The sequence below is a fragment of the Limanda limanda genome, chromosome 11, assembly GCF_963576545.1.
Source record: "Limanda limanda chromosome 11, fLimLim1.1, whole genome shotgun sequence".
In the NCBI taxonomy this organism is placed as follows: Eukaryota; Metazoa; Chordata; class Actinopteri; order Pleuronectiformes; family Pleuronectidae; genus Limanda; species Limanda limanda.
The window spans coordinates 28,762,606-28,786,687 of NC_083646.1; the positions used below are offsets into that span (position 1 = coordinate 28,762,606).

General features: G+C 41.0%; 1 protein-coding gene across 1 annotated transcript; it reads right to left on the reverse strand.

Annotated features, from left to right (window-relative positions):
- Positions 1–493: 493 nt before the first annotated feature.
- On the reverse strand, positions 494–23,027 carry kiaa1143 (KIAA1143 ortholog). Its single transcript, XM_061080984.1, has 3 exons — positions 22,814–23,027; positions 17,823–17,976; positions 494–1,876 (listed from the first exon to the last, which is right to left on the reverse strand). Exons 1-3 carry the CDS (start codon positions 22,925–22,927, stop codon positions 1,674–1,676), a joined length of 471 nt encoding a protein of 156 aa, XP_060936967.1. The 5' UTR covers positions 22,928–23,027; the 3' UTR covers positions 494–1,673.
- Positions 23,028–24,082: the final 1,055 nt, after the last annotated feature.

Genomic DNA, 24,082 nt, shown 5'->3' on the forward strand with positions numbered 1-24,082 from the left:
ATGAAGAGAGCAAACAATAATGGAGTGGACATCCTTGCCAGGTGCCCTGGGGAAGTGTGCAATCCTTTGTGGTGACCGTGACTATGGGTGAGATCTATAGTGTCCTTAGCGAGTAGATGAATGACTCCCCAAGCCAAATTTGTTGAGTGTATTAGGTTGATCAAATGCTTTTAAAGCGCCCACTTATACATAGTTTTGACTAGAGTTTGTTGTGAAAGGTTGACGAGATTAAATAGCCTGCATATGTTATGTTAACCGTGTCTTTTGGGATGTATTAAAATGGAAATTATTGTTTACAAGTACAAATGATTATTGTTTGATATTTAAAACATTACAGCCTCAAACATTCTCGATAATAAATTAAAATTTCAAATTTGCATTGGCAAAAATGCATAATTTCTACACAAAGTTCTGAAGCTTCTTTGTCAAAGCCAGGATATGGTAATGGTCTATATTTATATAGCGCTTTTCTAGTCTTGAAGACCACTCAAAGCACTTTGCAGTATCGTTTATTGCCTTGCACAGTGCACACACACCTTAATACAGTGCCACCCCATATATTCATACACTCACTTTACAATGAGCACTTGCCACATGGCACTTGTGAATAATATCACTATTCTAATTACACCATTCTTGACAACAAATAAGGATTCAGACACAAAGGAACAAAATTATCTCAATATGTTTGAGAAGCATTTTCCACCTTCAAGTGGCAAGTGTCTCCTGGATCTGTACAGCAGGAGATTATATGGCTCCGTCAGAGCCACATGACAAGATGTCCTGTCATTTTACTCTCTCAAAGTCAAACACACAAAAAACATTATCAAATGTTTGATGGAAGCTACCAGAAGGTTGTTCAATATTATGCAACATTTTTATCAAACATGAAATAGTGGATTTTTTTTCATTTCATTAAATATATTTAATTAGCAGTTATCAACAAGGTAATATACCAAGTGTTACCTGGATCCCTTTTATCAAATTATGCTGCATCATTTGAAAATAACTCGAGCTCCATCATCCATCTTAATATACGGCCTATGGAGAGACCCTGTCAGATGGCAATATGTGGATGTCCGAGGGTCCCTGATTGCACCAAGTTCAGTTGGAGGAATCTTGCACAAAACTATACTCTCATGACTGATTCAAAAACAAAGGGCATGACATTTTTCCTTATGTGAAATTGTTTACATTAAGTCATTTGTCTCTGAAAGTTGCTTTTAAAAATGAAATCAAACAGACAGACCACACCAGTTGTTTTCCCAGTGCTGAGAAACGGCTGCATACTGCGGATGAACTCCAGACATCTGTCAACTCTGCTCTCGATGCTTTTAGTAAACAATAAATTTTCACTTAAGTAGAGCCCGACCGATTTATCAGTGGACCAATAAAAATGAGCCTTTCACATACTTATCATCATCAGTGTTTGTCTGCTGATTAATGCGGGGAAATGTTGCATTTATGATCACATTTATAAGTAAAAAAAGATTCGTCTATTATCAAATTTATGGTAAAAATGTAAAATACGAAGTCCATTTCTTTGTCATAAGTGTTGAAAAACGACATCTTAGGAATGACAGACATCTGTTGATACACTGACATTGACCCCAAAAATCCTCATTGGTCAGGCTCTACACTTCCTTGACTAACCTATTGTAATGACAAGTCTTTCAGTCCTCGTCTTTCTCCTCATCCCCTCCAAATGAGAGAAGACTGTTATTCTTTATTTTCTTTCCAGACTTCATCTCCTTCTCTCCTTCATCACTCTTTTTCTTCTTGCTGGAGCTGGCAGTGAGCCCCTGGAATTTGTCCGAGGACGAGCGCTTGGCTGGTTTCTTAAAAAAGATTTTAGCGCCAGGAGGAGGTCCATCGTCTGCAGAAAAGAAAGATGAGAGATTCATTAAGTTTGTACAAAACAAAGACACCCAGCACCACCTAGCCTGGGGCAGACACCGAGGCAGTCATGCAAAGCTCCACAAAGTCCACTTACAGTGTTCATTTTGGGTCCCTTCAAACATGTTTTGGACCATACAAAAGTTGTTTTTAACAATTTTGATCACCTCTGTCAGTAATTTACTACTCCTATCTGTGTCTTTATTGTTCCTGCTGCGCACTGCCGAATGGAGTGCGCCACACCATCCCATACATTGTCAAATGTTTCATATTGTGTTGCTTTTACCCAGTATCTGATGACACCGTTTGTTTGACACAGCGTGACAGACATACAGAGAGAGGAGAGAGAGTGCAGTTAGCGTTCCCTGAAGTTCCAGGACTGTCATACAGAAGCTATGCATTTCTTTTTTAGTAATCAACCACTTACTGTGATCAATTTGGCCCGGGACAAAGGTGATCACTGGAAGCCATTAACAATGCACTAGAATTTCATCTGAAAATTTCCTCCTGTCAGCCTCTGTTTGAAGCACTAGCTTTTAGCGCCTCTCTTTTTAAGGGCTCTTTTTAACGAGCTCTGATCTCCTGTGTGTGTCTCTGAGCGAGTGAGTGAGTGGGGGCGGAGCCCCGGGGCTTGAGTGTGTGCGCGTCTGCGCGACGTGCACAACACTGCACAGGGAGCCGCTGAAGCCACGGGCTTCCGACCACTGGCTACGGCGAAAGAGCGATTTGTTTACTGCTGCGCCGCTAAAGAGATGCAGACGTCAAAACATTAGTTTGGCTATAATATTACTTCAACCTCACATTTCCTCCTCCCGGTCGCGCGCCCCACACAGTTTGAGAATCACTGATGTAAGCACACAGTAAGAATACAAAGTTTCTCTCTGGTCACATCACACAATGATCAGCACCGCTGCGCTGCTTCATGATCAGAGCAGAAGCTGCAGTTGTTTTGATGCTCTACATCTAACCTCACTGTAACCCCACTTTACGTCTCTGACCACTGCTTTATCTGTTACTCTCTCCCACTCTAACAATCTGACAACGCTACCACATCAACAGACTCTGTACCTGTCCGCCGCAACATTTTCTCCTTCTGGCCTCCTCTGTTTTTTCAGCCGTCCCTTCATCTGACTCTCTCACTCATGCATCCTTAGGCCGGCCACACACCAGACGCGTTAGCGTCGCGTTGGCGTCGCGTAGGCGTCGCATAAGCGCACCGCCAAGCCTTAAATAACAGCTGGCTCCCATCCACTCCCATGTTAATCCCTTGTGCCGGCCACACCGGACGCTGAAGTGCAGCGCTGCACCAAACTGCCTCGCGTCGTGCAGCGATCGTTTCGGCGTCGAGTCTATTTTTTGCGCTTGACGCGAGCTAACGCTCCGGGAAACACAGTGAAAAATGATTTTAAACGATATTGGGGACATATTTTATATGATATAAATGATAAAATATGCATCCCATAGTTTGTATTCCCCTTCTGTTGTCCTGGAGTTTTAATTTTACCAATTTTACCAATCACATTATTAAATGTCCCCCTCTGCCCCTCCATACAGACACACAAGCAGTCATAAAGATAGAAAGAGAGAGGGGGTGTGTGTGTGTGTGTGTCTACGTACTCTCCACATAGGCTTGAGTGGAGAATACGTAATTTACCCTCTACACCCGACATTGAACGGAGCAAACAGCGGAGAAGTTCTTGAAGATGGATGACATTAAATTAATAATTGAAGTGGAGAAGTAGTACAGTGTGCTGTACGATCCTCGGCCGTGTTGTTTAAAGACAACATTAAAAAGGACAAATGCTGGGACACCGTTTCAGTTAATGACAAATATCAGCTGTATGTGTGATCACGGAGAGGAATCGCAGGATGACCGCCACAGAGTTCAGCCTGTCCGGTGTGCAGCCTGGCCCCGGCGTGCTAGGGATCTACGTGACGCTTACGCGACGCTTACGCGACGCTTACGCGACGCTTACGCGTCCGGTGTGACAGCCTAGCGTTTACGCGACGCTCACGCGTCTGGTGTGAAGCCGGCGTTACTCTGCCACAGACACTCTCCTCTCTTCTCTGTCCTACTCTTTTGATTCCCTCTCTCCTCTTATTTCAGGATAGGTGCGTAGTCTCCCAAGCTCTGTGCTTGTCTGACTGCACAAAAACAGCGCTACTATGCAAGCATCAGAAAGAAAATTGTGAAAATCTAAACACCCTGATCACATGCTCACTTTTCGAATTTCTTCTCTCCTCCTCCTCTGTCTCCATTTTCTGCAGCCAAAAGCTATTTTTACCAAATAAAAATTCAATCCTCATTTTCGAACCCCAAAAAACTGTTCTCCATCTTTTCCAACCTCCTTGACCCCCCACTCTCCCTCCTCCTTCCACCAAGCCACTTTGTCAATGTGACAGTGGTGCATGCCACAGGGCTAATTATCTGGTCAGTTAAGTAGCAGAGGGGGTTGTTAATCAGTTTCAGCTGCATTGGTGTTGATGGAATTAACAACAGGTGCACTAGAGGGGCAACAATGAGACGACCCCCAAAATAGGAGTGGTTTTGCATGTGGAGGCCATTTCAAGTTTCTCCCTCTTGATCACTTCGACTGGTTTTCCATTAGTGTTGGCTTTAGTGTTAGCTATAGTCATTATCTCTACTGGGAGCATGAGGCGATTTCTTAACCCTACAGAAGTTGCACAGATTGTCCAACTCCTCCAGGATGGCACATCCATGCGTGCCGTTGCAAGGAGATTTGATGCGTCTCCCAGCATAATCTCCAGAACATGGAGGAGATTCCAGGAGACAGGCAGTTACTCTAGGAGAGCTGGACAGGGCCGTAGAAGGTCCTCAAGCCATCAGCAGGACCGATATCTGCTGCTTTGTGCAAGGAGGAACAGGTTGAGCACTGCCCGAGCCCTACAGAATGACCTCCAGCAGGCCACTGGTGTGAATGTCTCTGCCCAAACAGTCAGAAAAAGATTTCATTTTACAGATCTCGAGAAAGTATCTCGAGATACTTTCTCCTTTTTTTTTTTTTTTCACCCATCATTTTTTTCCCCACGTGTCCCCTGGGGGCCTCCGTATTTTAGTTAGTTTCTAATGGTTATTTTAGTGTATGAAACTTGTTTAGTAATATGCAACTTTTCTTTTGTAGATAACTGTGACCCGTTACAGAAAATTAAGTTAAACTGTTTCACTAAGCCTGAGTCAAGTGAAGTGAACGAAGAAAGTAGCAGTGCACGTCACACAGGCAACTCCACTCTTTCTGTCCTCTCGTGTCAACATGTGTGTTTGTGCGCATGTTCCTGTGTGTAGTCCTACTCTCCGCTGCTGATACGCCGCGCAGCGCCAATAATATCACATACTTTTGCTGTTATCAGCCTGCAGTAAAAACTGCATTAAATCATTTTTTTCAAGCATATACTTACTTGTTGCTCCAACATTAACTGCAACAGTGTCCCAACGTTTGTATTTTTGCCTCATATGTGCTGAGGATCATACAGCTCACTTTACTTCTCCACTTCAATTATTAATTTAATGTCATCCATCTTCAAGAACTTCTCCACTTGTCGCTCCGTTCAATGTCGGGTGTGGAGGGTAAATTACGTATTCTCCACTCAAGCCGATGTGGAGACTACGTATTCGTAATGGTGTCTCAAATACACCTTTTTTTTTTACCTTTTACTAATCTGGATGTTTCACTGAAGAAAGAAGCAGTGTTATTGTTTCCAAGGACATTGGGAATATTTTCAGCTGTTTTTTTTAAAAATTTTTACACAATTTATCATACATGATATTTAACGGCCTGGCTGAAAACACAGCATTGTGTAAAACACAGGCTGTCTAAAGTGATTACTCGTTACTTTATAAGATTTAGTCTTTAGAAGAAAAACAAACTTTTAATCGCGATTAATCTAGATTAATGAATTTCAAAATGTGAGATTAATTAGTTAATTTTTTTTAATCTATTGACAGCCCTACATTTTTTTAAATTTAAATTCAATTTCCCTGTTTTCTGTGAACCAAGAACAGGCCAAGTGCTGATACTAAAAATAAATTTAAAATCAAGTATCAATTTTTTCTGTTAACAAAAGGACAGGGAAAGTATCAGCAATAAAAACATCAACAAACGAAACTACAGTCTTCTTCGGACTTCATAATTGTGATTAAAAATGACGTTTGTCAGGCAATAGGATAACCTTACACTTTTAAACCTGCTTAAAAAACAGTTTAATCCATATTTTTGTAATGGATTTTAGAAACCTGCGCACATTTTTATACGTTTATATAGCAAGCTAGATACAGGCTCTTACCGAGGCGCGTCTTCATCGTCTACATTACGATGTCAAACGTGTCTCCTCTTCAAATGCTCGTGTCCTGCTTCCATGTAGAGCAGGTCCACCTTACAAATATTGCAGATAGTTTTTTTCGGGCTATGTTAACAGTGAAGTTCTCCCATACTTTTGACTTTCTGGTACGCGATGGAACGGACGCCGCCATTGGTCTATGTTTTGAAGGTATTGCACATGCGTGACTTTCAGAGATAGGAAGGGAGCGAGATGGCTCACTCCTCAGCTACTTCCATCAGCACCTCCAGTAAAACAACGTAACCAACGAATCATCGACGATTAATATGTTGGTGACTATTTTTGTCATAGATTTTTGTCCACTACTTTGATTAATCGTTGCACCCCTAATATCTATAGGAAACCATTTCTAACATGCGACTTGTAATCGTTTTCATTACAACAATCAGTCTTACAGAGTTCAAGTGTGATGTTCCTGATCCTTAATTTCCAGATCAGCAAACAAATAGGCTATTAAAACTTTAAAGATTTTTAATTGTACAGGATATGATTTATATGTTTATTGTACAACACCCCTAGCTTGTTTGTGTGTTTGTTTGTTAATGTAACCAACCCCATGTTGTTTCTTGTTCTGTTCCTCTTTTAAAATAAAATAATATTTAGGAAAAAAAGCAATAAAGAAAGAAAATACAGGCCAAATATTTATTTAAAAATAACAAAAAACTTAATTCACCTGGCCAACTTTCATTTCCAAGGGTTTGGAGGTAAGAATAACACTGACCTACTCTGGGTTAATTAGCCGACAGGTATGTGTCCACAAAGCAAGAGCAGCTTCAAAACTAATAGAAGAGAATAAAAACAACCCCAGGTTTCTCTTCAGCACTGTAGCCAGGCTGACAGAGAGTCACACCTCCACCGAACCCAGTATTCCTCAATCCCTAAATAGCAATATCTTTATGACCTTTTTTAATGATAAAATTCTAACTATTAGAAATAAAATCAACCATCTCCTGCCCTCAATTGGCACTAATACCCTCCCAACAACAGAGATCTCAGAAACGGCTGAGAATCCTTCCCATTATTTAGACAGCTTCTCTCTGATCAGAAGCTGTCCCCCTCTCGCTCCACCGCTCTCTCCTGCTCCGAGTGTCTCATGTTTACTTACTCCTCCGCCTCCATTAACAGTAGTGGTAAATGTAATAAATGTAGTATGTTGGTAGACATGGAGGCGAGGCTTAGCAACTTAGAAGCTCGGCTCCTCAGCTTAGAACCCCCGTTAGCTATAGTTAGCCGGCCCGTGCTAGCCGCAGCGAAGCCACCTAGCTTAGCTTCAGCTAGCAGTCCCTCGACTTGCCCCGGGCAGCGAGGAGCCCAGGGTGGCTGGGTGACGGTCCGGAGGGGGCATAGTACCACCCAAAGAAAGCCCACGATTAAAGACCCACCAGCTCACGTCTCAAATAGATTTTCTCCAATCAGCGACGCACCCGCTGAGAATCAAACTCTGGTTATTGGCGACTCGGTTCTCAGAAACGTGAGATTAGCGACACCAGCGGCCATAGTCAATTGTATCCCGGGGGCCAGAGCCGGCGACATCCAATCCAAATTGAAGCTGCTGGCTAAAACTAAACGTAAATACAGTAAAATCGTAATTCACGTCGGCAGCAACGACTCCCGGCTTCGTATGTCGGAGGTCACTAAAGTTAATGTTGAGTCTGTGTGTGCTTTTGCTAAAACGATGTCGGACACAGTAGTTTTCTCTGGCCCTCTCCCTAACACTACAGGTGATGACATGTTTAGTCGCATGTTTTCTTTTAATCGCTGGCTGTCGAGGTGGTGTCCTGTAAACGGTGTGGGCTTTATAGATAATTGGCAAACTTTTTGGAGGAAACCTGGTCTTGTTAGGAGAGACGGCGTTCATCCCACTTGGGATGGAGCAGCTCTCTTATCTAAGAATATTACTAAGTCTATCACATGACAACCCAGAGTTGGGACCAGGAAGCAGAGCTGCAGTGCTAAACACTTCTCTGCGCTCCCTCTGGATCAGTCACCCAACCGCATAGAGACTGTCTCTGTCTACCGTCCGATTCAATTATTTAAATTAAACAATAACAGAGCGAGAACTCACAATAATCTTATACAAATTAACACAACCTCTGGAACAACACAGGAAACTAAGACTTTCAAATGTGGTCTTTTAAACATTAGATCACTGTCCTCAAAGGCTATTTTAGTTAATGAACTAGTCTCAGACTACAATATAGATGTAATGTCCCTTACTGAGACGTGGCTGCATCCTGATGAATATGTCAGTTTAAATGAATCTACTCCCCCCAGTCATATAAATTCACACGTTCCCAGGGAACTCGGGCGAGGAGTTGGAGTTGGTGCTATTTTTAACTCCAGTCTATCAATTAATCCTAAACCTAAATTTAGCTACAACTCATTTGAATGTCTTGTTCTTAATCTTCCACGTCAATCCAGGAAACACCAACAGCCAATCATATTTGCTGTAGTTTATCGTGCTCCTGGGGCTTATACTGAATTTCTAACAGAATTCCCTGAGTTTTTATCAAACCTAGTCCTAAAGACAGATAAAATTATTATTGTTGGTGACTTTAATATTCATGTTGACAATAATAAAGATAGCCTGAGCGTAGCATTTATTTCAATACTAGACTCAATTGGTTTTAGTCAGTGTGTGCATCAACCTACTCATTGTTGTAACCACACACTTGACCTTGTGTTATCATACGGTGTCAAAATTGAACATTTAACAGTACTTCCGCGCAATCCAGTACTATCAGACCATAATTTAATAAGCTTCGATTTTTCACTATCTGAATATATTCCACTAATAAAAAACTCATTTTCTAGATGTCTACCTGATAGTGCTGTAGCTAAATTTAAGGAAATAATTCCGATTACATTTAAACCCATATTATCCGTCGACATAAACAACAAATTCTTTAAAAACCCGAGCTCTATTGAGATTGACCACCTCGTAGAAAGCTCTGCAGACTCATTACGATTAACATTAGACTCAATAGCGCCTCTAAAAAAGGCTCCGTGGTATAATTCCAAGACACATGAGTTGAAACAAATATCAAGAAAATTAGAAAGGAAGTGGCGCTCCAGCAACAGTGTTGAAAATCTCCTAGACTGGAAGAGTAGTGTTACAGAATATAAAAAGGCTCTCCACAAAGCAAGAGCTGCCTATTACTCAAAACTAATAGAAGAGAATAAAAACAACCCCAGGTTTCTCTTCAGCACTGTAGCCAGGCTGACAGAGAGTCACACCTCCACCGAACCCAGTATTCCTCGATCCCTAAATAGCAATATCTTTATGACCTTTTTTAATGATAAAATTCTAACTATTAGAAATAAAATCAATCATCTCCTGCCCTCAATTGGCACTAATACCCTCCCAACAATAGAGATCTCAGAAACGGCTGAGAATCCTTCCCATTATTTAGACAGCTTCTCTCTGATCACCCGTGATCAGTTTACCAAAATAGTCTCAGGTTCTAAACCAACAACCTGTATTTTAGATCCGATTCCAACTAAATTACTTAAAGAAATTCTGCCCCTAATAGATAATTCGTTACTTAACACAATCAATCTGTCATTATCATCAGGTTATGTACCACAGTCTTTTAAAATAGCTGTAATCAAACCCCTACTCAAAAAACCCACCCTAGACCCAGAGGTTTTAGCAAATTACAGGCCAATATCTAATCTCCCCTTCCTATCTAAAATCTTAGAAAAAGTTGAAGCCAATCAGCTGTGTGAGTTTCTCCAGGAAAATAATATATATGAAGACTTTCAGTCTGGGTTTAGAACCAATCATAGCACAGAGACAGCCCTGGCAAAAGTCACTAATGACCTTCTAATAGCTTCAGATCAGGGACTTGTGTCTGTCCTCGTTCTGTTAGATCTCAGTGCAGCATTCGACACAATTGACCATCAAATTTTATTAGAGAGACTAAAACAGTTAATTAACATTAAAGGAACGGCCTTAAACTGGTTTAAATCTTATTTTGCTGATCGCTCCCAATTCGTTCAAATCAATGATGAGTCATCGGTGCGCACCAAAGTTAACCATGGTGTCCCACAGGGGTCTGTGCTCGGCCCAATTTTATTCTCATTATATATGCTTCCACTAGGAAACATTATCAGGACACACTCGGTAAATTTTCACTGTTATGCGGATGACACCCAGTTATATTTGTCAATAAAACCTGATCAAAGTAATCAATTAACTAAACTTTGAGCATGTCTCAAGGACATAAAAACCTGGATGACCCGCAATTTTCTCTTATTAAACTCAGATAAAACAGAGGTTATAATACTCGGCCCTAAACACCTTAGAGATACATTATCTAATGATATAGCTGCGCTAGATGACATTGCCCTTGCTTCCAATGACAGTCAGGAACTTGGGAGTGATCTTCGATCCTGATTTGTCCTTTAATAGTCACTTAAAAGTAATTTCTAGGACCGCGTTTTTCCACTTGCGTAATATCTCAAAAATCAGACATGTCCTTTCGCAAAAAGATGCAGAAAAACTAGTCCACGCCTTTGTTACATCGAGACTGGACTATTGTAATTCATTATTATCAGGCTCCAGCAGCAAGTCGTTAAAGACTCTGCAGCTGGTCCAAAATGCCGCAGCACGTGTCCTGACGAGAACTAAGAAAAGAGAGCACATTTCTCCAGTATTAGCATCGCTACACTGGCTTCCTGTTAAATCTAGAATAGAATTTAAAATTCTCCTCCTCACCTTCAAGGCCCTTAATGATATGGCACCTCTTTACCTTAAAGAGATGTTAGTTCCATATCAACCTACTAGAGCACTCCGATCCCAGAACTCAGGTTTACTTGTTGTCCCTAAAGTCTCTAAAAGTAGAGTAGGAGCCAGAGCTTTTAGCCATCAAGCCCCACTGCTGTGGAATAATCTCTCACTTTCAGTTAGGGAGGCAGACACGCTCTGTTCGTTTAAAAGTAGACTCAAAACCTTCCTTTTTTATAAAGCTTATAGTTAGAGCTAATTTGTGCGATGTTCCAAATTTGATTAAATGGCAAAAACCCCTGATGATGCTAAGACGCACAGGGAATTTATGACACAAGACACACGGAGCTTCTCTTACCTGCTTCTCCTTCCTTTTCTCCATATTTATCACATCAAGATAATTCTTATCTGATCAGTACATGTTACTAACTTGACCCCTTTTCCCGGAGTTTCTGTGCCTTAGCGCCCGCGGATGCAGGGCCACAGCTGTGGCCGCACCATGGATTATGATTGTGGATCGCGTGTCGGAGGTCGCAATGGTGGATCCAGTTCGGTGGATTCTGTATCGTGCCAGCTGATCGTCGTTGTAATGGAGGATCCTTTGTCGAGTTGGCATCGGATGATGAGGGACCACGACCGAGGCGGCAGCTGATAATGGATTCTAACTGGCGGCGGTGGACAATGACTGTGGATTATAGTGGATCCCATCCTGATGCTGGATCGTGGTCTTGCTGCTGGCCAGAGACTGTGATTGCAGCGGGACTGCCTGACACATAGTATTGAAAAATGTTTAGCCTAATGGATGCTGCTAAAAATCCTGATGATGTTTTCTTACACCTGACATCTATTGCACTTCTGTCCGTCCTGAGAGAGGGATCCCTCACATGTGGCTCTCTCTGAGGTTTCTACATATTTTTACCTGTGAAAAGGGTTTTTAGTAGTTTTTCCTTACTCTTGTTGAGGGTTAAGGACAGAGGATGTCACACAATGTTAAAGCCCCATGAGACGAATTGTTATTTGTGAATGTGGGCTATACAAATAAAACTTGATTGATTGATTGATTGATTGATCACCCGTGATCAGTTTAGCAAAAATAATCTCAGGGTCTAAACCAGGGGTCTCAAACTCGCGGCCCGCGGGCCAATTGCGGCCCGCGGGACGATATTTTGTGGCCCCCACCTTAATATGAAAGTTTAATGTTAGTGCGGCCCGCACAAACATTGTAGCAGCTCCGCTGTTAGCTGCTGTGTGGGACAATGTTATGATGTTCTGGTTTCCTACTGTGTGCCTGACCAGTGAACGCAGCATGTAAGTGAGTGACATGGGGGGCGGGGTCGTGTGTGTGTGTGTACGTGTGAGAGTGAGTGAGAGAGAGAGCCGGGAGAGAAAAGAGTGGCTTTGGATGTGCGGTGCAGGAGGGTGAAATTCATAGTTTTCTGCCCTCTTTCGCGCAGGTCATGATGTATCCAGTGCTTCATTTATAAATCACAAGGTGCCGGAACGCTAAGTACATATCACAGCGCAGGTACGACGAGCACAGGTCCCGGAACGCACATAAAACGCCGCTTAAAACAGCACACACATGCCACTTACAATGCAGTGGGACTTTTTTAGGCTATACTGCAGTGACGGTATCAGTCTTTATGTCAGTGATTAATAAAGTGGCGTCTTGAGCAAAGGCGACTTCTGAACGGAACACACACACATACACACACACACACACAATTTGTTAAATTGAAGGCAAATTCAAGGGACACCACGGCTCCTTTACGCACACGCTGCGCTGTGAGGTTTTGGGAGCTTCTTTACGCAGACAGATTATTCTAAACCGCAGCAGTTTATAACACGTCATTGAGCTAATATCTACATTTTACAGTCTGGGCTGTTTTACATTATTATTTACACCTGATATGTGTGGATGAATTTTAATGATTTAAATTCCCTCACCCTCTGGTGGTGACATTTACGCACCGAGCCACGGACTGTACATGACGATGTGCTAGTTATTTTGGTTCATCTTAGAAGTCTGCATTTGTTATTATTTTATGAAATTGTGATGTTGTTGTTAAGAAAGCTTTATATATAATTTATTAGATTATCTTGTTATTGCGTGGCCACAAATTAGTAATTCATCCACCGATGTCAACAGGGGCTCCGTAATTTTCTAGTGATTACATTATATTGTTATATTTTATTTTAATCATTTCTTAAAAAACTTTTTTTAATGTTCATATTTTTTTCGATACGAGAGGTACCGGATCTGCTCAAATAAGTCCCAGAACGCAGGCAAGCCAACACGCCGGCACAAAGTAAGCACAAAAATGTATAGAAAAATGTGAGGCTACAGGAGGAATTTGATCATAGATTTGCAGACTTCAAGACGCACAGAGCGACTTTTACAAAAATTTTGCGGATCCCTTCTCCTTTGATGTGCAAGATGCCCCTCCTGTGCTTCAAATGGAGCTCATTGGCCTGCAGTGCAACTCTGACCTCAAAGCCAAGTTCAGGGAGGTGAGTGGAAAGGAAGACAAGCTGGGGCAATTTTTGTGAGAATTGAACCCCAGCTTCCTTGAGCTTTCCCGAATGTTCAAGCGGACCATGTGCCTTTTTTGGAGCACATATTTGTGTGAAAAGCTCTTCTCCACCTTGAACTTCAATAAGTCCAGGTACAGGTCCAGGCTTACTGATGATCATCTTCAAGCCATACTGAGGGTCTCAACTGCTTCCTCCCTCAAGCCAAATGTGGCTCAGCTATGTGAGAGGAAGCGCTGCCAGGTCTCTGGCAGCAAGGCAAGAGAAGCCATGTTTACAAGAACTGTTCGTGTTCTTCAATATTCTATTCATGTTCAGAAGAACCCATTGAAGTTAAATAACTGTTAGTAATGTTGGGCAAGGCCCAGTGATCCGACTTAGAACAAAGGGTCGTAAAACCTTAGGCCAGGCTCGGGTAACCCCTTACATTTAAAAATCCAGCATGGGCCCTTATCTCCATGTGGCAAAAGATCACGTCCTGGTCCCCCACGGTAAGCCCGCCCCTGGGGGCCAAATCCTGACAACTCAATTGGCTGGAGGGCCACACTGACCCCTGACCCCTCCTCCCAGGGGGGAGTCACCTGAGACATGACTTAAAAGGGCTGAACTCACAGACTTCTCCCTCTCTTCACTCAGATGCCCAAGCAACAACAGAACCCCTCCGGGGTTCTACTAGTTAACTCGGTATTTTTAAGAGACTCTCTTTGTCCTCCTCTTTTCCACGCTGCTCAAGTTGTTTTCTGACCTCAAGAGGTCTAACCACACGACTCAGTAACTAAGGAGGCGATTAGACATCGAAACAGGAAGTGCCCCGCTGGACGGACTCCGACACTTCTATAGACTTTCCTTTTTCCAACAATCTACAAACGGCTTCAAACCAGCCGTCCCCTGCAGAAGCGCGACGTTCATCCCGCTGAGGAGTAAGAGGCAATCCACTCCGTTCCTGTAAAACAGCACGTTCTCCGCTGTTACAGGAGAAGACGAAGTTTCATTCCGTCAAGGCAGCACGAATAATTCGCTTCCTTTTCCGGTCCAGCGGCCGAGCCAGGAGCTCCGCTCGTGAGAGAGACTACGTGATTCACTGGCCCCCGACACATTCGCGCCGAGGTGCAGACACACCGCGAGGGTGGTACAGTAAGAGACTTGATTATCTGGGCAGATGTTAGTTTTGATACGTAGCATATTATTTAATATTTGATTGTATTTGTTGCGAGACCGCTGAGTCTCATTGTTTTAGCCGGCTACGACGAGCCGCTACTTCCGGTTCATTTCCGGGTTTTGTGTTAGTGCTTGAGGCCGCGAGGAAAGCCTCCGCCCGCACTGTTAACGTCTGTGTGAGTCTGCAGTGATTTCACCGATCAGAACCTCGGCCCACAACGCTCGCTTGAGGGCTGAGGGGTGAATCACAGTTAACTCATCTCAGGCGTGTATTTTTAAGAGCTTCTTTGAACTCTCCTTACATGTTTTCTCATGTTTTTTCTCTCTCTCTCTCTCTCTCTCCTTCTAAACCGACCTATACACACTTCTGACCTGTATTTATAATACAGGTCATGTCACATAGTTAAATCTATGCTTAGAGAGGCTGAACACATCTGGAAACCATTCGGCCCCAAAGCCAAGCAGAGATAAGAATTCTCTTTGTCTAAAATTTCCTTTGTGTAATTCATGTGACGACCACCAGTGTGCGCTCCGGCCACATGGTGTCATTAACATATTCTCCATTTTGGGGAACGTTAAGTTAGTCCCACCATTTTGAGTCTATTATTGCCACGCCTCCGCTCTCTCTCTCTTCCCATCCTGGCTCTAAATTCGTAACGGCTCCGCCATCTTGTTTTGTAGTCAATCCGCCATTTTGAGAGTTTTTAGGCCTTGATTCCACGAATCATGATCGGCCTCCATCTTAGATGTGATGTCACTACGCGTCATCGCCACCCCCCTTCTTTTTCTCTCTCTCTCGCACACACACACACACACACACACACACACACACACATTGATAGACACAGACAGACACACACACACAGAGACACATAGATGGACCAGAGGTTACATGCGTGTTCTAAATTGTGATAAGCTGCTGTTGTTATCTTTGAAATATGGGAGTTTGTTAAGATGATGAATCATTAAATAACACTAACTTTATTTCACACACACACACATAGACACACACACACACACAGAGAGACACTTTGACACAGACACACACACACATAGAGACAGACATACATAGGTAGACCGCAGGTTGTCCATGTATTTTCTGAATTGTGATAAGTGCTGCTGCTGTGTTTACCTTTGAAATATTGGAGCTTGTTAAAATGATAAATCATTGAATAACATTATAACTTTATTTCCCCTTTTTAATAAATACTTTTGTAATTAAAGTATCTGTAGTCTGTGATTATTTGTGCATATGTATGTGATTGCAGCTGGATTATGATCGCCTGTGCTCGAACTTAGAAGCCTTCACTGTTTATTAAGTAATCGTTAATATTAAAATATTGACATTATTAATGTGACATTTATCATTATGAGACTGATAATTATAGCTTGACATCGTTGGCCCCTGGGAAACCAGGGTGGTGCCCCCCCTTTCTCAATTATTAATATAGATAGTATTATTCTTAAATTGATAATTTTATTGTGTTGGACTAATTATTTTCATTATTCTTGGTTGATAACCTTATCATTGTTAATTGATAGCTTGTACTTTCTAATTGATCATTCCTATTTTCTCATTAGTGGTTTTATTGTTATTTGATTACTGATCATCTTCAATTAATAATTTAATTATTTTTGATAGATAATTTTTATTATTTTTAATAATCATATTTCATGATTATTATTAATTAGCCAACGTCAAGTCTACTCCTATTGCACAACAGTAATGACATTAAAGAAGTTTGGATTTTTTTAGCAAAGTTTTTTTTTTGTGGAATACCTGATGCGGCCCAGCCTCACCCAGATACTGCCTCCAGCGGCCCCCAGGTAATTTGAGTTTGAGACCCCTGGTCTAAACCAACAACCTGTATCTTAGATCCTATTACTACAAAATTACTTAAAGAAATTCTGCCTCTAATAGATAGTTTGTTACTTAACACAATTAATCTGTCATTATCATCAGGTTATGTACCACAGTCTTTTAAAATAGCTGTAATCAAACCCCTTCTCAAAAAAAACCACCCTAGACCCAGAGGTTTTAGCAAATTACAGGCCAATATCTAATCTCCCCTTCCTGTCTAAAATCTTAGCAAAAGTTGTAGCCAATCAGCTGTGTGAGTTTCTCCAGGAAAATAATATATATGAGGACTTTCAGTCTGGGTTTAGAACCAATCACAGCACAGAGACAGCCTTGGCAAAAGTCACTAATGACCTTCTAATAGCTTCAGATCAGGGACTTGTGTCTGTCCTCGTTCTGTTAGATCACAGTGCAGCATTCGACACAATTGACCATCACATTTTATTACAGAGACTAAAACAGTTAATAAACATTAATGGAACCGCCCTAAACTGGTTTAAATCTTATTTTTCTGATCGCTCCCAATTCGTACAAATTAATGATGAGTCATCTTGTGGTGAACCCTCTGTATTTACTCTGGTGAAGTCTTCTCTTGATTGTTGACTTTGACCTCCTGGAGAGTGTTATTGATCTGGCCAACTGTTGTGAAGGGGTTTTTCTTCACCAGGGAAACAATTATTCTGTCATCCACCACAGTTGTTTTCCATGGTCTTCCGGGTCTTTTGGTGTTGCTGAGCTCACCAGTGCGTTCTTTCTTTTTAAGAATGTACCAAACTGTTGATTTGGCCACACCTAATGTTTTTGCTATGTCTCTGATAGGTTTGTTTTCATTTTTCAGCCTAATGATGGCTTGCTTCACTGATAGTGACAGTTCTTTGGACTTCGAATTGAGAGTTGACAGTAACAGATTCCAAAGACAAATACCACAATTGAAATAAACTCTAGACCTTTTATCTGCTCCTTGTCAATGTCAAACGAGAAAATAACACACACCTGCCCATGGAACAGCTGTGCAGCCAATTGTCCAATTACTTTTGGTCCCTTAAAGAGGGGGGGGCCACATATAACATTTGTTGTAATTCCTACACCGTTCACCTGATTTGAATGTAAATACCCTCAAATTAAAGCTGAAAGTCTGCACTTAAAGCACATCTTGATTGTTTCATTCAAAATTCATCGTGGTGGTGTACAGAGCCAAAATGATGAAAATTGTGTCAATGTCCAAATATTTTTGGACCTAACTGTATATCCAATCACACAATTCTTCATGTTCTCTTGCTCCTTCATTCTTACCATTATCTGCACTACCACCACCAGCATGCATTTCAGCGTTGATCTTCTTCACCTCCTCTGCCGTCAGGTCTCCACCCTTAAGGACCACAACTTGAGGTAGCTCATCCTCTCGATCGCTTCCACTATCATCATCCAGTACTGGCATCACGTCACGCTGAGAAGAGGAAATGGGAACACGGACAAATACGTTTTTCTTAAACCATTTCTACCAGAAATCTCAGAAGTTTCTTGTTCATAGGAAGAACTACAATCTATTATTACAAAGATGCTGTTGCATAATAACTGTGGTCTTGATATTAAGTAGAAAAAAATAGTAAGAATCAGTGTAAATTAGGGCTGAACGATTAATTGCATTTGCGATAAAATCTCGTTTTTCTAACCGCAACGTGTGCGATTACAACGTGGGAAAGAGAGTAGGCACTGGGCTGCTGTCCTCACCCGCAACCAGAATGCCGCGGGACGACGAAACTCCTCTGATCGAGAAGATAGCGAAGCAGGCCTGCATCAACTACAGGGGCCTCAAGTCTTCAGCCAACGTGGCGGACACACAGAGAGCTCATCTCGCTGGTGACCACGGTGCGGGCGGCGGACCTGAAAATCGCTCCCCGGAAAAGAAAGCAGAGCTCCAGAGCCCCCAGGTCACCTACATGCAGGGACGGAGATGTTCAGCATGGGGGTGTTCCTGCTGAGGCCTGGCGCCTCCATACCGCTGCACGACCACCAGGACATGAATGGGATGCTCAAGGTCTTTACACCGCCGCATGTCTGCTGTGTTGTGGCTCCACACACACTCTGTCTGTTAGTTGACTTGTGTTCGAAAGGGTTAAAAACCAAAGTCTGAGGAGTGGCACCATTTCATTAGCTTCAGGAAACTGTTCATGGGTGGATGACATGATGCATGATTTTTCTGTAATTAAGTGTGAATGTTTATTTAGATGCATTTAACCACTTAAACAACACATGGATGTGATGCATATTATGGTACTTTGTTTGAAACTTATGATTTTGTATGAAATATGTTATGTTTTGATTATATTTTAAGGTTAATACGCAAAATGTCCTGCGGTGTGACCGTAACATAGGTGAAGCATTAAACTTACATATTAACAAAATAAACCAGAAATATCTGGAGCAGGTAACAACTGCCTTGGCATTTTATTGTATATAATGACTTTATTAATATTAAGTTTTAATATGCACAAAACTAGTATATTAGTATACAGCAAAATAACTTTCGTAACACAAATGCTGTCCTGTGGTGTGACATGGAAAATCAGATTTTTGAAACGGCAGTTACATGGACAACTAAAGGGGCCCTTGTGATGTGACGTCCCGTCACACCACAATGAAATTATAGAAAAAAATCCACAGAACACTAGCAGTTTAAAAAAAATCAGCATTTGAACATTATAATTTCATACAACTGTAATCCTTGTTAGAACTTTATTAAAAAAATACTGTTTCACCCTTATTTATCAACTACCCACATACATGCAGTTGTACTGTTTGACTTTGTGACCCGTTTATTTCTCCGTTTTTTATTTATAACTTTATTTACTTTGATTTTACAAAATATTTTCTAAGTAGTAGAGGCAAATTCTATGTTTCAGTTGTGTGAAATGTTGCTGACTTGGGAGCAGTAAGACACCTATAATTTTAAATTATTTTTTTCTTAAGATTGTAAATTTTGCACACAGTGTTTAAAAAGTGCATGCCTTGTGTTTATACTTACAATAACTTTGTTTAAATTACTTAAATGCACAGTGGCAAAGCCACCGATTTGTTCTTCTTGTTTCTGTAATGAGCCGTTATAAATAAAAATGTAAAATGTGGGAAAGAATATTTTACACTAACTGTATCTAATATTGGGTTGGTCATATTCAAATCATTCAGTACGTTTTGTTGGGAAAAAAAGAGAATAAAATAAAAAAAACACATTAAATCACAATATTGGCAAAATCGAAATTAGATTATTTCCCCAAATCGTCCAGTGTATCATTCGTTCTTTTCATATTAAAATTATAAATTTAGTCATTATTTCGTTATTCATTTTTGAATCTGACACCAAAAAATTTATAACGGTTTATTTTTTGTAGTATAGATCTTTTCGTTCAGATCAAAAATAGGAAAATTCTAAAAAGGGGTCATGGGCCGACTTTGAATTTGATATTTAACTTGTATAATTTGTGTGACCCGGAAGTCAGTATCTTCTTGTGTTGCACGAGATAAACTGAACATAAACAAATTTGCAGTGATTGAATCACTCTCATATTGGCCTCGACATTTGCTGATTTAATTATGGAGTTGTTGGAAACTGGCAAGATGCATTCAGAGCTTTTCACCACACTGCAGCAGATGGGTATCCAGCAATGCTCTGAAATGAGTGTTAGAAGATTCTGCGTTAAGCACGACTTTAAGCGAAAAAGATGACACATAACTGTAGCGGGCTGTGATCGGATCCATCGATGAGGTAAGTTTTAATTCATGTTTTAAAATGTTATGTCTATCTTGGCTATATTTGTCTTGACCGAAACAGAAATTTTTTTCAAGCAAGAAACTATTTAGGTTCACAAAATAACGTCTGAAGAAATGATCTGTGCGCCTTCACCAGACTAGTGTAAATTGTCAATTGACGTACATTCATGCATAGTGTCTTTCCAAATTAAAGCACATCTGTGTTAAAGGACCCATCCTATGCCCATTTTACCACAGTTGATATGGTTCCTTGGGGTCTTGATGAAATGTCAGCTAACGCTAGCCGGCTCCCCAGGCTCCACCGGCCCGGCCCCCCGGGCTCCACCGGTCGCTTGCGAGCTAACAGTAGCCGGGAAAGTGGGGAGCCGGGCTCTCTCTCTCTCTCTCCCCGGAGCCGGTGAGATAATGGTGGGGGGTGGTCCAAGGCCATGTAACGAGACTCCCTACATGGGCATGGTATGACTATGACGTATTTTTCGCTCGTAATCCCATTCGACGCCATCTAGCGTATCGTTTCTGACATGGAGGAACCACAACAAATCGCGGGAGTTGTTTTTTTCCAGAGTTTTTGGGACGGTAGACATGCCAGATACCCACATTAATGTGTAGAAGCACTAAAAAAGTGGAATTTTCATAATATGGGCCCTTTAATGGTAAATAAAGCAAAAGCAATATCCTATAACAAATACATCAATGCAAATAAAAATGACACATATGAAACACTGTTGTGGGGTCATTTACACTTAGATTTAATTATTTACTTAATAGTTAATGTATTAAAAGTTAAATAATATTTAAAACATGTAGAACAGTGATTTTCAACTGGTGGGTCGGGACTCAGAGGGCGTTTTCAGTGGGTCGTGGGCCTTTGCCTGGGCAAAAGAAAATGTTAAGAAAAAAAATCATGTGCCTTTATTTTGAAGGGGATTTTTTATGCAGCGGAGTGAAGTCTATTCACACTCCTTAACAGTATTTGTTAAGTGTGTAGTGTTCTCAGCTAATGCTACATAATTTGGGTCTTTTTGAAACTACTTCTCAGTAGATGGACTTTTTTATCTCTCGTTTGTGCATGAAAGCAATGTTGAGTCTGTTAAAAAAGGCTTTGTCTAAATAAAGATCGATACTTCATTAAAAAATGTCTTTTAATAAACTTTGCTGCATATTTGGGTACTATTGGGTAAAATTGATTATGTTCCGTATCGCGATATTTTGCACATGCGATTATATCGATACTGTAGCACAAAGTATTACAATTTTTTTTTTTTTTAAATAATTTATTTACAATTATATATGTAAAAGCCCGTGGCTGGCAAAGCATGACGAGGAGAGTTTCAGAGTTTAAAAAGATACCTAGTGTGTCTGCTGAAAGGGTGTTCTCCACTGCAGGAGATATAGTAACGGCCCAGAGGAGCACTTGACATCTGAGCATGTTGACTAACTCCTTTTTCTGAACAAAGATGCCAATATTCCCAAATGAATTTATCATTCATGACCTTGCATGAATTTATCAGTCATGACCTTGCAGCCAACTGGACTGGACTCTAGTAGTACACATTTGTTTATTTTTCTAAATTTGATTGAAGCTCTAAGTTACTTATTTATATGATTATTCACAGATTTATGTTACTCTATTATGTCTGCTTTATGTTACTGTATTGTATTTAAATAATTTTAATTTATGTGCTGGGAGCTCAGCGTTCACGTGAGGTCTCCTATTCAGAAAATAATTACAAAGGTCCTGTTTCCTGAATGTTCAAGGGCAAAGTTTTTGCACTACCCTTTCTTAGTTTTTGCACTTCAGTTAATGTGTAGAAGACAGTGTTGTTCACAGAATTAAATGTGACATTTGAAGTGAGTTGAGCAGTCTTATTTTGCTCATTTTTTGTAATGCCTTTGAATAATATGGGGGACATGAATCGCAATATATTGCAGAATCGAATCACAATACTTGCAGTATCGCAATATGTTAAGAATCGCAATACTATTGAAATCGTGGCCCAAATATCGCAATACTGTTGAATCGTCACATTTTTGCCAATTCCCACCCCTACTATTGATACAAAGACAAAGAAAAATCTAGTTTTTGTCCATTTTAAACCAAGTTTAGCTTTTTCTGTGAACCAAGAACAGGCCTAGTGCTGATACTAAAAATAAATTAAAAATCAAGTATCCATTTTTGCTGTTGACATAAGGACAGGGAAAGTATCAGCAATAAAAACATCAACAAACGAAACTACAGTCTTCTTTGGACTGTTGTCCCTCGTCAATGCTGCATGATGCTTCATCTCCTCATCACTAGTTACTATACCCTCGTTAAAAACCGGTTCAGCCACCTTAGCTTTACTGAATGAGAAACAGATGCTTAACATGTCGAATGCTAAATATGTGTTGTTTCAAACTATTTCATCAGCAGCTTATATTTAGATCTGATACACTACAATAGGCTAACGTTTTCGGCAGCTAACTGCTAGCTGACACAACAAACAGTCAGCTAAAGAAACCAAACCACCAAATACCTTTGTATCGACGGTCGGTCCGTCTCTGTATCCAACATCATTTTTAAACTTCCTCAGAAAGGAGGGTTCCGCTGGTTTCACCCACGACACGCCACTGACCTTTTTTTTATTCATTGGAAAACCGTAAGTTCCACTACTACAAATGAGTTAACAGATATTGATCAGTCTTTCCGGGTGGAGGCTAAGCGTGTGTGCTGTAATCCAGGAAGATTTCTGTGACGCGCGTATCGAGGCTTATGTTGATGACGAATGTGGTGACGTTCAAAGTCTCGCGAGCCGGCCGTACCACGTGACTTACTAGGGAAATGGTTCGCGATATGAAAAATAAGGGGCAGCGAAACGCAATGGACCCCCCCCCCCTCACATTTTGTGGACTTGGGACTTTATTGCGCGTTTGTTGCAAAGAAAAAGAAACCGTCTGAATCCCAGCACTTTGGAAAAGTGGTAATTTTTTTAATGAAAATTAATAAAATGTCCATATTTTACGTGTTAAATGTCACATCACCAACCTCTTCCATTTGTTTCCACTTTCCCTTTTGACCCCGCCATTGTATCATAAAGACACCATATTAATGAGTTCATAATTTATGTATTGGCATCACATACATCACACATTAATTTATTCAATTCGAAGCTATGGTGTCATTATAATCACTCTGCTTGTTTTACATTTATTGTCCACTTGATGGCGAAGTAGAGCAAATTAAGCACCATGAAGCTTCGGCCCATGAGTGAACCAATTGAATGGAAAGCGTCAATACTGCATGATGCTTCATCTCACCATTACTAATAACAGATGCTGTGTTCAAAATCCCGAGTGATTCACCAACCACTACTTCACTAGAGAGCTCATCGGCAAAAAGATAAAACGTTTTCAGGCCTTTCACTACTCGATGCACTTAATCCGCGCCGGCCATTGTTGTCGCAGAATTGTGACGTACAATCAAGCCGGTGTTCCAGTTTAACTGGTGCTCATGGCAACTGGTGATATGTTCGTATGTCTTTATTCCAGATGTTGCTGGTCAGTTGCAGACTCAGTCACAGATTCGTCATTTTCACAAAGCGCCTGTGTGTGACAGTGATCTAATTAACCCTTCACGAGTTAATGTAAAGTGTCCGAGGTATCATCAAGTTGAGACAACAATAAAGAACAGGTCGAACTTTTATATACTGATCTGGTGTCTGAGGTGGGGGCACAACAGCAGAATACTTTGCTGAAGGAATAAAGATAAAAGTAGTCGTTTAGACATGTAGATTGTATAATAGATG